Source organism: Larimichthys crocea, chromosome VII (genome assembly GCF_000972845.2).
Source record: "Larimichthys crocea isolate SSNF chromosome VII, L_crocea_2.0, whole genome shotgun sequence".
Lineage (NCBI taxonomy): Eukaryota > Metazoa > Chordata > Actinopteri > Sciaenidae > Larimichthys > Larimichthys crocea.
This window is the reverse complement of record NC_040017.1, coordinates 15618130-15632848: the sequence shown is the minus strand read 5'-3', so window position 1 is coordinate 15632848 and position 14719 is coordinate 15618130. Positions and strand designations below refer to the sequence as shown.

Sequence of the window (14719 nt, the reverse complement as noted above, 5' to 3'; positions counted from 1 at the left end):
GGTGCAAATGGGCATATATGTGTGTGCGTGCATGTATGTGTATGTGGCTGTTTGCGTAAGGTGTCAGTGTGTTCATGTCTTACAGGCCCCATGGGTGACTAAGGGATTACTTATTAATCATTCGATTCGCTGCCTCTGGATTCACCACACAGGACCGAAAACTGTTTCCCCCCTTTTGCCTCTTTCACAGCCGGCTAATGCTCTGCATTTGCTCCAATAACTGACACCAATTTATCATCACACACACTCACTCTGTGCATGCATGAACGGTGTGTAGTTTCTGTGCTTGTGTCTGCCTCACATCATTGACTGTAGCGGTTTAATTAGTAGCCAGGGATTATGAAGTTACAAGAAATGGTGTTCTTTTTTCTAGCATGTTAGATTAAAGCATATGGCGTTTGTACATCAGAGAGGAGGGAAATTCATATTTTGTAAAAATGTTTTCGTCTAAAGATGTGTTTTTTTTCCCCCCACAGGTAGTGCCTTTAAATCAGTCCTTGTGAATGTAGAATGTGGGGGAAAAAAAGACGGGTGTGTGTGTGCCACTTTTGGGGATATTATAGCATTCATGTGCAAATATTCAAATGCCAGTTTTTATGTTTTAAGCCCCCAGATATCTCAGCCTGTCACTATTCTGTCTCTCTGCCTTTCTTGTTTATCTGTCTCTGTCTCTTCCCATTTTGATACCTTTCTGTCTCCATATGTGAAAGTCTATTGTATTATTATCAGTTTCTCCCCCAAGCTGCTAAACTCATGAGCAGGCTCTGTAGGATTTTTTTTTTTCTGTTTTTTGCATCGCATCAGGCGTAATCAACATGGACAAATGCATTTGACCTTGTGCACGTTTCGCTAACACATGTAGATTCAAGTTCCCTCGAGACAGAAGAAGCGCTGGCTCAGGCTACTGTCTGTTTAGAGGTTGAGATCAGTCAGCATGTGCATCCATTAACAGCTGGCTGAAGTGGGCCTTTTTTAAAAGCCTTGACTTTACTTTCCTGGATAGCACTTACTAACTTACTTTCTCACTATTTCTGTCCCTTCTCCCTCCTCCACCACTTCTGTATTCCCTCTCAGTGTGCCAGATCATGTCTAAAGGGGTGGTGGCGGTACTCGGTCCTTCTGCCAGCCCGGCCTCCAACTCCATCATCAGCAATATCTGTGGAGAAAAGGAGGTGAGTTTGTGTACTTACAGTAAAAGGCCTGCAACCGCTGGCCCATGTTAGGCAGCATGCTCACAGTACGACGAGAAATCCATAGTTTGGAACAATGATGCTCATTAGCTGCTGTGTGGTTTTTGTAGGAGATTGAGGTGGAATGAAATCCCTGTTAGTGATAATGATGAAATACCTCAACGGTGTCATAACGCTCCATTCCAGTCCCACTCAAATCAAAGCACCGCTGGGCATTTTATTTCCTCCATTCCCCTCATTAGCTTGGAGCGGTTGGGCCCGCTGAGGCTTGCTAGTCACTGTTTTGAGATTTTTATAGAAACAAACACAAACAACAACAACAAAAAAGTATGAGTTTTGTTTGTTACATCTGGTGTTTGGATTTATGTTTATCCAGCAGATGATTTAACAAATGATAGTATTATTGTTTTTTTTATTTTGACAAAATCATTCAGCAGATATATTATCTTATGTGAACAGTGAATAAAAACTGTTTTCCCCTAGTTTGAACATGACTGAGTGGATTTGGCTTCAGAGCCTGACTCAGATCCCAGTTGGATGCTAATTGGCTTGTCTGAACTCTGACATGGTGTGTTTTGCTGCCTGAAGTCAAAAGACAGAACCGCCTTCGAATCATACAAAACCTAGATCAAAAATCAAATATAAATAAGAAATGATGTCTGCGTTCAAAGCTTAATCTGGAAAAATGGATTTATTGCCACGGTGTAGCAGTTTGTTTTTTGATTTGATATTTTGTTTTATTTGTAGATTTAGATTGCCAAAGTGAATACACCAGTACTGATAGCATCTATATTATGACATGACATTTCAGTTCATCAATCATTTGGTTTACACTAGTGTGTGTTGGTGTGCTCTCCACCATAATTGGATTTGGTCCACAGAGATGCTGCTTTTTAACTCTATGAGTTTGATCAGCATGGCCATTAAAAGACATCCCATTACCGTCCCAATCTCTGTAATGTCCTCTGGTACAGTACAGCCCGTCTTCCTAATGAGACTTCCGTCTGTTATAACGCTGGACTGACCGGTACTCCCTGCTGTTATGAGTCTCTGGTGGCACTTACTACTGGGACTGACTTCTTTGAAATGCTAACTGGGATAATACCGCTGTATGAATATTAAAGATCCCATAAAGTGATTTTTTTTTTTTTTTAGTTAAGTAACAGTAGTCATAAAATATTTAAAAGAGTAGACAGTGACCCTAAAGGCTCACAGTTTAGCCACACTGGCTCAAATTCCATCTTTATTGGTTCTTATTGTACATATGTATGGGTAGGTCAACAATGAAGCTCAGACACTTTTCCATGTCTGCCACTGAAACATGAAAATAGGACTCTAAGATCTACTGACATCATACTGAATTAATATTTGCCCTTTCCTCATATAACACGTCTTGAAGCAGTAATTTCCATCAGACCTTTGCCATCCCCAGTAGTCTGAAATCAGGCGCATTAAGCATAAGTTAGTTACCACATATAACTCGACAGCTTAATAGAAACATTTGCACTGGGCTTTTGATATGTCAGTTGGGAGTTCATCTTCATCTGCACTGTAAATGAAATACTACATCCGTGCACTTATCACTCTTGGCAACATCTTCTCCCTGCTATTCTAGGGGGTTTGACGTTACTTCAAGACATGGGTGAACATTCATTCAGGGGTATTTGCACACTGTCAAGGGCAGCTACATAACTCAATCCATATACCTATTCTTTTGTTCTAATCTATATTTAAAATCTTAAACTAGAATTAGTTTTATTCTTTGTTGAGGCGGTGTTCAGATATTTTAATTAAGTGTAAGTAGCAATTCAGCACTATATAAAAGTCATTTAAGTACAATTATATAAGTGTTATTAGAAAAAAAAAAATCAAAAGAAACCATAAGTAGCCATAATTTTTAAAAATGGCCTTTGGAAGAAATAATATATTATTGGATTTCTCATGCATAATATATGAGTAGTTTTAACTGTTTTAAGTGTTGGTTATTGTGGTAGAGTAGAGGAAAATAGAAATAATAAGTAAAGCAGGAGCAAATAGAGCACTGAGGAGGTATTTGAGCCATATAGTTTGCTTTCTGTTCTTTTCAGGTTCTGTAAAATGGTTTGAAGCGTTTGTTTTCTAAGATGATTTGGTTAGAAATGCATAGTCTGATGTGCTGTGACATGTTTCTCACTTGATTTTAGAGTTCAAAGGGTAGTCACAGAAGATCACTTTCATATTTTTCACCAACAGGATGATGAGGGGGGCGTACTGAATGTTGAGGCGTTTGGAAGTGGAGAGAACATACTGGCAAAGAAGTTTAAACTCTGACATCCAAATCCACTCACAACAGAGCTTTTATATAAACAAAAACTTGGATGGAAATGCTCCCAATATTTATAATCGTGACTTTTTTAATGTCATTTTGTGTCCACCTCCAATATAGAATGAGTCATGATCAATTGAGTTGACAAGAAAATTGGATTTTGATGTAATAAATACACACAAATGCAATTTGGACACATAGCTGTCATGACAACAGACAAAAGAATAATAGACCCAGAGGAAATCTTGCTTTGTTGGAAATACTTTGACCTTTTTATCTAGTTGTGTTATATAAAATGCATTAAATACTATATTTAGCACTTCAGGAAATTATCAAGGCCATTGTTTATGAGTTTGGTCATCAGAAGACTGCTGCTGGTTTCCATTCTCGCCATCAATCAAAGGCAGAAAAAACAGCAGTCCTAGCAGTTGGGTTTTTGAGGATCAGGATTAACTCAGTGGTCCTCAACCGGATGCTATCAAGAGTCAAGAGCAGATTTTTTTTTTTTCCAACCAAACACTACACCAGCTGATTTCACTGATTAGGACCCATATCTCTGACTTGAGGTGTGCAAATCAGTGAAGCCAGCTGCTGTAATGTGAGTGTGTGTGTGTGTGTGTGTGTGTGTGTGTGTGTGTGTGTGTGTGTGTGTGTTCTTTGTCTAGCAGAAAAGGTCACATTACTCTTGTCATGATCACTCCAAAGAGGCATGGCCAATGGCCTTCGACAGCAAGTGGTACGGTGTCATAACTAACAACACAGTGCTATCACAATGCATTTTACCCACAAAAACTGTGGTATTAAGATGTGTAAAACAGAATCTAAACACAATTAAGATTAATTGCAATAATGTAGAAAACATTATCTGTCTAACTGAGTGGGGAAATATGGTCTAAAAAGTAGATTATAATCATAGAGGCCATTCATTTATTGCATTATGAAGTGCTTTTAGTTTAAAATCGTTGCCCTTTGGAGAATTATGGTGGATTATTTGCAGTGAAATTCTTACATAAATGATTATAGACATCTTAGATTCTCAAAAGATTAAGACTAAATGCTACACTATGGAGGACCCCAGGTAATACAAGTCCTGCATGAATAGGCCTAGAGTAACTTAAATCTTTTCAGTCTTGAGCACATTAAAGGTCCATCACAGTGGGGAATTTTACAATAATAAAAAAAAAAGCTTCCCTGCTGTGCAAGAGAGTTGAGCTGAACCTGAAGTCTTATTTTACCTAAGTTGCCCTTGATGAGATGAGCAGCACAAATCGCGCAGTAGTGTAAGTCTAGCTCATTCAGTATATACACAGGAGAGAAGCCAGCAATCCTTTGAGAAATAAACCTTTATTCTATACTTGCCTGCCAAACAGTGTACAGCGTACCTTTGAGGACTGCTCGACAGGAGATGAGTAGATTGGCTGGTGGATGCAAGCAGTTGTGCTTGCCTAACCTTTAGACCCAGGCAACCCACTACCTGCTCCTCCAAAGAGCCTCGAAAGCAAAGTCCAAAGAGAGTCATGGTGTCGTCTGACATGATTAGGAGCTATATGAGCCACACATATATACATTTTTGCACTCATAGCCACTTCTTAAAGCAACCGTCGATATTTCTTTTCATCCTAGTTGAGGTGGGAGGTATTATGTCTAATGAAACAATGTAATGTAATATATCACTTGTAATAAATGAATTTATTGCATTATAGAGCATATTTGTCACATCCATAACTACTATCAACAGGTGATGGAACTTTGTGCGTGTGGATGTGTGTTTGTCTGTGATACTACATCTGTCTGTAAAACGTGAAAATGGGTCACCCTGAGTCATAAGAGCTGAGGTGTGTGTGTGTGTATGTGTGGACACCTGCCACTGTGCACACATTACTCTGACCACCTAATCCCTCACTATGAACGTAAGGCCACAGATGCTTGCGCTCCGGCGGATGGTTGCCTGGGACTCTGGCAGCAATATTGCAGCTGACAGACCCCACTAGGTGATCAGCATGTCATCTACCAGTACCTATCAATCACTCCCCGTGCTCCACTGCTGCTGATGAGGCTACTTCCACTGGGACAACAGAGGAGTGGGACTGAGCCCATCATGGTTTCACACTAATAGTGACTACCAGAAAAACAGCCACTGCAGGGAAAGGGTTGACTGGATGCATCATGTTTGTAGTTTTTTTCTATCTTATGTGACGTGGAAAGCAAACCTTGGGGTCTGGATTTGGAGGAAGGGCAGATTAATATCGACTAATGAGAAACATTAACGGGGGCTTTGGATGAGAAGCACGTGCTGCTTTACAGGTGCTTATCTGCTAGTTGCTGCAGCCAGCCAGCTTGTGTGTGCCGTGCAGTTTTCTTCTTGTTACTTTGTTTCCTGTGAATCTCAAGGATAAGAAATATCATTTTTATTTATAAGTAATTTAAGACTTCGATATCAATATGATGGATTAAACCAAGGACTTTTCCTCTATTGCGATTTGTTCAAGGCTCCATTTTCAATCCCCATTGTGTTATTTTCTCACAAAGCCTTAGACTAAGCTCATTTTGCCATTAGTCATAGGAAGCTCTTGAACTAAATTGAGTTCATGTCAGTGATTACATTTGCATGTGTCAAATAATTCACCCACTTTTCTCAGCCACTTTCAGCTCATTTTAAATGTCCTTTACTGTTTTTACCCCTAATTTCCCCTCCTGTAGCATAGAGGATGAAATGTACCCTGTGTCTGGGAAACGTATTCATCTATGATTCAAACATGTGTCAGAAGTGGCCATGAATATTAATATCCATGGGCCTGATGTCTAGGTGTTTGCTTTGGGCTTGCAAAGCAACCTGGTTGCAGGAGTACAGAGAGATTACACTAAAACTTTTGGTGGGGTGATGCTCAATTTGGATTGAGAGGTGAAGTCTGCTAAGCAAACAGAGATAATGCTGGGTTGGGTTTGGGGGTCAATGGTAGAGCTCAAGCCCTGGAGATGGGCAATAATGAGAGATTGGTGCTTTCATATGCACACAGAAATGCACAAACATGACTCTGACTGACTTTTATACAACCCCCCAGAAAATAATCTGAAGATTGCTTGTCAGTGTCATTATTTTTCCCTTTAAGTCTGTGCGATAGAGTGAAAGAGAGAGAGAGAGGTAGACACTTTCCCCGTCTCATTTTCTGCCACGTTCTCTCCTGTCTCCTGTGATACAGTGTTTTGCTGCATCGTGAGCACCGGTATTAAGGTAACGCTGAAAATCGAATTCCCATTAAAAATGAATCTGTTCCTTGCCTCTCTGAGTCTGACTTTAATTCCAAGATAGTTCACAGGGAAACATTTCTTTATTTCTTTATTAGTAGGCAAATGAACTCTGTAGGGTTCCTCCACATGGCAGGGCTGGAGCAGTTGTTGAGCAGGACCATCAGACAAAGCAGAGTGCTACACAGGCACTCCAATACAGGAGCCCTGTTCAACCCTTACTTCAAAGACTTGCCTGATTAACGCTCACGGATATCAGAACTTCTAGTCTTAAATTAATGCTATGGGCTGGAGCGAAGGTATTTAGTCTAGCTGCAAACTGTCTCCATCCCAGTGCCGTTCTAGCAGCCACACTGGCCTTATTGCAAGTATACTCGCTCTGGTGAAGGACAGGCACCTTCTACTGTGCAATACTTATTGTTATTGTTTCTATATGATGTTTAATCTGTATACTTTGCTGCAAGGGAAATGTTCATTTCTAGATCAACCTATAAGAGCTTTTATCTATGAACCTGAATTAGTCACAAAAAATCTGTACTTTACTGAGGATGCAGTGAATGCACTCAACACAAGGAAGCTAGGAAATCTTTACTTGAAATGCAGATGGATTACTTAATTTATTAGATAGCAAAATCTAAGCAGTCACAATAAAAAGTTCACTTTAAAGGTTAATATCAAAGATACAATAATGAATCTCTCATGATCTAAGGATATGCTTTTCCTGTTGTGATTGGTCACCTCAACCTCCTTGAAAATAAGTTGATAAAATCTCAAAAATCAACTGCTCTAGATGAGTTCATTGACAATTGTCAGGCTTTGGCTCTAACCCATAATGGAGACTCATAGGCCCTTAAGAGTATGGTGGCGTTTTCAGTGTCGTTTTCTCTGTTCAATTGGTCCTTTTTCTTTTCCCTTGTAGAGATGTGAGTCTTTTTTGTCAGTTTTAGAAGTCTCTCCTTTACCCTCACAGAACTTTGGATTATACACTCTTTTCTACCACCCTATGTGGACAGCCTACATTAGCTCATACAGCACAGCTCATTGTTCATTATCAACGTCATTTCCAGTTACCATAGTGAGGTCAAGGGTGGCATGATTAAGGCAGCACAAACACTTCATCATTCATTGCTATTTTAATTCAGGTACATTAATTATTATTATATTATTATTAATCTGTGTCCACTCTGCTTCTCCAGTACTTTCTATATACTCAATTTAACATGATTCATCATGCCATTAATACATGTCTATCAGAATACATGCCGAATCACATTCAGCAGTATGAAACTTTAACCAAACAATGATTCACTAAAATAAAACTCTCAAACAATCATTCGGTCAGTGGTCACATACTGATTCAAACATTGTATTCCTGGTATGGGAGACATTTCACCAGTGCTGCTGATAAACAGGACATCCGGTTCCTCCTGAACTCAGAACCTGTTGAGTTTCTTCTCCGCTGTTTTGGCGTGGACTGTTCCATTCTTGGTGCTCAGTAGGCCGCAGAAACCCGGCCTTATTATTCCAGTATTCACTCTTATCTATTCTCAATGTCCATTTTTCTATCCTTTTTGACAAGAGGCACAGTTGATTGCTTGTAAATGGACATTGAACAAGTTTGAAAATCTCTCCATGCTCTTAGAGAGAAGCATTTTTATGCTATTTTGCAGGTCCAGTGCCTCATTTGTGTTATTATTGTGAGGCATTCATAACATAACATAACATAACATAATAATGAATATTTGTCACAGATCTGACTCTGTGTATGTGTCTGTTCATTAACTTGTCCATTCACACATCCAGATAGTCATCCTGCTGTGTTTGCGATCACTGTGTTTAGAGCTGTCCAAACTGATTTAAATGGATGAGTTGTCCAGCAGCTCAGTGCTACACATGGTGTGGAATTGCTTTTTGTGACTTGAAAAGCCAGCTAGCCAACCCAGCAAATCCTCTCTGGCCAGAGACCATTTACACAGTAGCTGTGCCCACTTCAGACTGCCTCTGTGCCAGATACCGAACCCCCAGTTTGTCATAGCAAAGCCAGAAGCACACCACTTTTCCTGTTCGAATTCAGCCAACGTCTGCTTAGCTTTGCTCTCAGACATGTGGACACATTCAAATACGACACCTGTGTTTTATTAAAACATCCTGCCAGGTTAGATTGAATTAACTAATTTGTGTAGAAAGAAAAATAAGTAAATGTTGTAAGGATAAATCTGTGTGGATGATTGGCGATGCATTCAAGTATAGTTTTCATGGTGATATACACTTCTGCAGTAAAACAAAACACAACAAAGTTCGATGTTGTGATGAAAATAATAAAATAATAAAAATTGCTGTCTTTTGTTGAGTGCTTTGATTTGAGATCAGTTGATAATGTCATTATCTACAAATTTCATGCACTGTTAAACGTCATTACATTGTTTTGTTCTCTTTTTCTCTTAATCAAAGCAATGATTGTGTTTATCTTTGTACAGCTTCTGACTTTGAGAGTAGATTTATTTTGCTGGAGGCACAGCAGTCTCCAACACTTAGAGATAACGTGACTGTATTTAAAATAAAAAAGAAGTATCCTTTAACCCTGCCTGCTGTTGTATCTACATGTAACAGATTGCGATATGGATTAGCAGGATGGCATCTTGTTCATGGCATCAAGGCCTTGTGTCAAGGTGCACATATTGGTTTCAACTAATAGCTTTTAACCTCAACTCACATTAGCACATTAGTTTATTTCAGCTGTCATCACTCAACCTAATTTGGGATCGTAGGTCATGCGATAACAGGTGGTGGTGTATGGATTAATGTCCTCTCCATGACAACTGGTTTAAACCTTAAGACCTTGAATTGAGTTAAGTTTTTCCATGTTTTTTTCATGATCAAACTTTCTAGTGTTGTCTCTGCAAATGTCAGTATTCTTTGAAGACTAAGCACTCTTTGCCACAATGTGGCTGGTGCTGGGAAATAAAGCCAATGCAGAAGTGCTAAAAAACTGTAATTACTTGAGTGGCCGAATCAGTCTCCATAAGCACCAATATATTATAAATAAATGATATTAAGACTTAAAGTTACACATAATTAACAGCCTTGCTGCTTGATTGACAGGTAAGTGTCATTACAGATGGCCTATTCGAATACCCAGGTGTTATTTGGGCCGCCTCAGGTCCAGCGAGGATCCACGGATTTGCCGATATTTATATAAGCAGTAAATCCAACATGGTGGCAGCCAGCAACGCATATTTTCAGATACAAAACAGCGCTTCAGAGACCTACAGGTGACGTCACTCATGCTCTGTCCATTTTTTAATGAGGTCATTGGTCAGAACCTGCAGCCTAACTTTTACTGCGAACTTGTTCACCTAATTGCACTGTCAGAGAGCTGCATTGATTTAGTTAGTTGGTTCTTGATGGGGTACTTGAGGAGCCTATCCTATAGTTCCTGTGCAAATAACCAGCAAGAAGAGCCCGTTGCCTAATTGTTATTTTCCATGCTGAAAATACTGCTGGCCCTTTTTTATTTTCCTAAACCAACCGAGGACAGTCTTGACACAGATACAATGAAAGACCATTTGTCTGTCAATATTACAAAACCTCTGTTCTTTGCTGCTTTGATTTACACTGTACACTCTTACTCGTTGCCTCATTTCTTTTTCTTTTTTCCCTTCACCCAACCATAGTTTTACCCAATTTTCACCTCTCTACCATTGTCCCTCCTCTAATATCTCCTATTACAGCCCTTATACAAGCCACAGCTCTCATCTATGTGTCCTTATTCTCACCTCTCTCCTTATTTTTCTCTCCTCTCTCCCTTTTTTTTTTCATCTCGTCTCCACCAACTGTCATTTTTCGGACATTTCTCTTCTCCCCAACTCCTTCTCAGTCAGCTTTAGATGACTACTAGTTCAAGATCTGCTATTTTTAACAAAACTAATAGAAAGAAGGGGGCTAAATGGTATTCATAAGCCTGCCCCCTCTCTCTCCTTACCTCACCCTAATCACCCTCCATCAGTCTAATGCTGGATCTCTATGTCTGCGCAGTGGTGTTAGTTCTGCTGTGTCAGTCTTGTTCTGCTCAGGAGGTCAGCTTATGGTTCGGCTCCCCTCTGTAATTGGGCCACTATATGTAAAATCAAACACTCTCCAGCCAAAAGCAATGTTGTTTTGGCAGCATTTGACACATTATTGTGTCAAATGAGTATTCAGGTTTGATTAGGCAGAGCTGATGTGCATTTTTCTCAGCACAGTATGACGAGCTAGAGGAAGAGCCCACATCACTCTGATGTATGTAGTATGAATCAGAACATTTAAGCCGCAGCTTGCTTATTCATGTCAGTGCAGGAGCAGTAAGGTGTCTGTTGAATCTCAATAGGATTTCTGAAGTTTTAAGGACCCTCACAGCTTAGTATTCCTTCAGATTCAGACTCAAAAAATGAATTGTAATGTAATGTAAATTGGCTTTTCAATACAATATGTGAGCCCACAGCCGAGTGAAATTGGCATTCTAACACTCAAGTTTTCATCCATTAATTTGACGTTTTTAGGCTCTAAACTCACCATTTTCATCATCATTAAAATTAATTGGGATCATAAGAAAGAAAATACAAAATTTGCTTCAGTGTTTTATAAAATTTTATCTTCCTCTGTTCCTCTGTAGAGTCAATTACTATTTTAATTTTATGTATTTATGTCTATCTGTCAGTGTCTTAGGAATTTAAATCTTAGACTCAGGAGTGAAAATAAAATAGGTTTAACTGCAGGTGCTCAGCGGAGGAAGTCTCAGACGTGAAGCTGCATCATCCCTCACACATTTATTCCCTTTTTTTGAAATTCGATAGAGCTTTACTTTTTGCCTCAAACTAGAGTTTAAAAACTTCTAGTGCTACCCAATAACAGGTCAGTAGATACGGCTGTTCCTTTTAGTGTCATGACAAAGTCCTCAATGCAATACATGACTTCATTACATTGATTATATAAGAGCGCACTGTGAAGCTGTTGAGGATGCTTGAGATGGTAAACTGATAGTCTACAGCATGTGAAGAAGATCAAGTGGAAAGTGCTAGACACTGCTAGAACATTTTATTCTTTTATTATAGACCTGCATATTTGTACTCACATCACAGTTACAGTCAATAGCCACACCTCGACCTTATATTATACCGAGTGCATGCTGTGTGTATGAACGCAGACATCAGATGCTTTTGGATACTTTGGGACACACACTTGATTGATTCATTGATCCAATTAAAAGAGGCATCTTAGATTTGTATTTAGCTTGTATTTATTATGTTTCACTAACGTTGTGTGAATGTATTAAACAGAAGCATAATCTCACCGAAAAATGTTAGCCTAATTAATATTAGGTTTTTTTAGACAGACAGCAGACAGACTGTAAACAGACTGTTCATATTTGATTTAAAACTGCACTGACATTTTTTTTTCACGGAAAGAGATCAAATATATAGATATATATAGATATATATATATATATAATATATATATAATATATATATATATATATTTTTTTTTTTTTTTTTTTTTTTTTTTTTTTTTTTAAAGAAGCTTTATTTGATAGAGAGTGCTGAAGAGTGACAGAGATGAGGAATGACATGCGGGAAAGAGCCACAGGTCGGATTCGAACCCTGGGCTTCCGCAGCAAGGACTGAGCCATTTTTAATAACATGGATGATAAAATATCCAATACTTTTTCAATGAAATAGATTAAATAGACAGTCATTTTTTTAATGAGTTGAATTTATTTGTAAGAATTTTTGTCGACCGTTTAGACTTTTTTCTTTTGTTACATAAAAAACAAAACAAAACAAAAACATGCAGTGTTCAGTTTTCTGGTGGTGTTGCTCACAAGTTGGAATAATTTTGTTTTCAGACACATACTTCTTTTTATTCCTATTTATACACATCAAGTTAATTGTGTTTAATTTTCACTGTGATATGTTTGGAAGAGATAAAGTTTTGAGAAGACACACTTTAGTTGTCAAGAATAAATTGCATTGTCACAATCATTTAATGAGAAGAAGTAAAAAATAATATTTTATTCCAACTTCATGGGCAATCGTCTATATAATAGAGACAGTTATAAAATGACTGGATATTTTTGTAGACATGTGCACATATACCAAACTATGTGTAATAAACTAATATTAGTTTTAAGAACACATACTGTACATATAGAAAGTTAACTCTGAATCTCTAGGGTATCTCACAGGGACTGTCTTAGAGTAAATTGCAACATTTATTTTAAGGTATTCATGGTCTTTTACAGCATGTAATACACAAATATGCACAGCATATTGAACATTTATCAAACGCAGTGCATAGAAGCAAAACATTTTTACCTCCAAGTGCTTTGTCTTTATGCTTGTAGCTGCTCAAGCTACAGTAAGCACAGCATCAGGCATAACATGGCACAAAATGATTAACAGTGAGATGAATTTAATTAAATTGATGAATAATAGATAATGACACCATAATTAATTTCTCTCAGCTTTGTGTGTGTGTGCCTCTGGATACACGTGCAGACATCTGTAAGTACATTTGATAAAAGAACGTTAAGCTGGGTGTCACTCCGTACCTGATGCCTCTGTTTAGTTTGCTTGGAAACAAAACGCAGGTGCTTCTTATGCATGATCATAATTAGAGGAGCACAGCTGTCGTCTGCACCTTTGCTGACCCTTTTCTCACAACACTATTGATCTGTCTTGTCAAGGCTGCACCGGCAGAAGCGCCATGTGCATATCCAAATCCACGATCTTGTCATCACGAAACAGTCTCTTGATTTGATCCCTGAGATGAGAGCAAGTAAAGACAGAGTGACTCCCAGGTGAGCGGCAAACAAAATGGATTTCGATTTAGCTGATTGTTGTCATCAAGGGGATGAAAATGGATGCTACAGTGTTGCTTTGGTTTCATCTTAGTTGCCTGTTTCGAGTAGCGAGTAGCGAGGAGTTTAGTCTTGTCTTGAATTAGACAATCCTCGACAGGTATTGTTCAGTTTTCCACCAGCTGCTCACAGAATTAATACACTCTTATTTTCACTCGTGAACTGAAACTCATCAAGAACATTCAAGTCTTTTGTTCATGGTGTGTTGAAAGGTCAAAGGATTTATCGGCCAACTGTCGGTTTTGTTGTGTATAGTTTAGCTGTGCTTTGTTTGGGTGGTCTAAGGCAAACATATGACTAGATTTAGCAGTAAAAGCTTCATATAGAAAGATTTTAATGCAACAATATAAACATGTTTTCCATGCTTGATAGAAAAAAAGAGTTATTTACTGGTAAATGTTACATCATTTCATCGAGTAGGTGGCTTGTGACAAATCCCCAGATCAAATTAGTAGTTTCTTTTTTCATGCTCACTGCTTAGAATAATACCAACACAGCTGGTAAAAAAGCAGGCGAGTCTATCTCTTTTTTTTTTCACGAAAGACATTTGCTCTAAAATAGAGCAGTGGAGTGGGGAGCAAGCCTCTCTGGAGGAAAGGAACTTTTTTTCTCTCTGAACTGGCTGATCAATGAGATAGAGATCTCGTGGTCAATGTTCCACTCGCCTAAAAGGCACCGAGGGATCCGCAGCCCACTTCATCTTTATCACTGGTCTGCTTCTGCTCTGACCGCAGGGACCTGATGCAGGATCATTACTACCACAAATAGAGATCTGGCTGCATGGGCTGAGGTTTGGGATGAGCTGCGGATGGAGATTGTTGGTAGGGCGGAGTTGACACTTTCCTGCCACCCTGCAACACCATCCTTGCCAACTCCACTCTTCCATTTCAGCCTTGGCATCACACTTGCTGACTGATGGACAATGTCTCCAACAGCATCTGTTCTCTAATGCTCAGTGGCCAATATGATTCTCTGGTTTGCAGTAAACTACCTCCAGCCAAGCTTCGTACTCTGTGACCTGCTATTGGTTGGTTTTCTACAACTGATGATCTCCTCAAACTGATTACCTTCATCCACGTTTTG

At 38.9% G+C, this 14719-nt stretch overlaps 1 protein-coding gene across 2 annotated transcripts in view; it reads left to right on the top strand.

Annotated features, from left to right (window-relative positions):
* The window catches only part of grik4 (glutamate receptor, ionotropic, kainate 4), a 271652-nt gene that overhangs the window by 168025 nt on the left and 88908 nt on the right, over positions 1-14719 (top strand). For both annotated transcript variants that reach the window (XM_027280740.1, XM_027280739.1), the window contains exon 5: positions 1075-1172. In XM_027280740.1, the coding sequence (XP_027136541.1) occupies positions 1075-1172 (98 nt within the window). The remainder of the gene's footprint in view (positions 1-1074; positions 1173-14719) is intronic.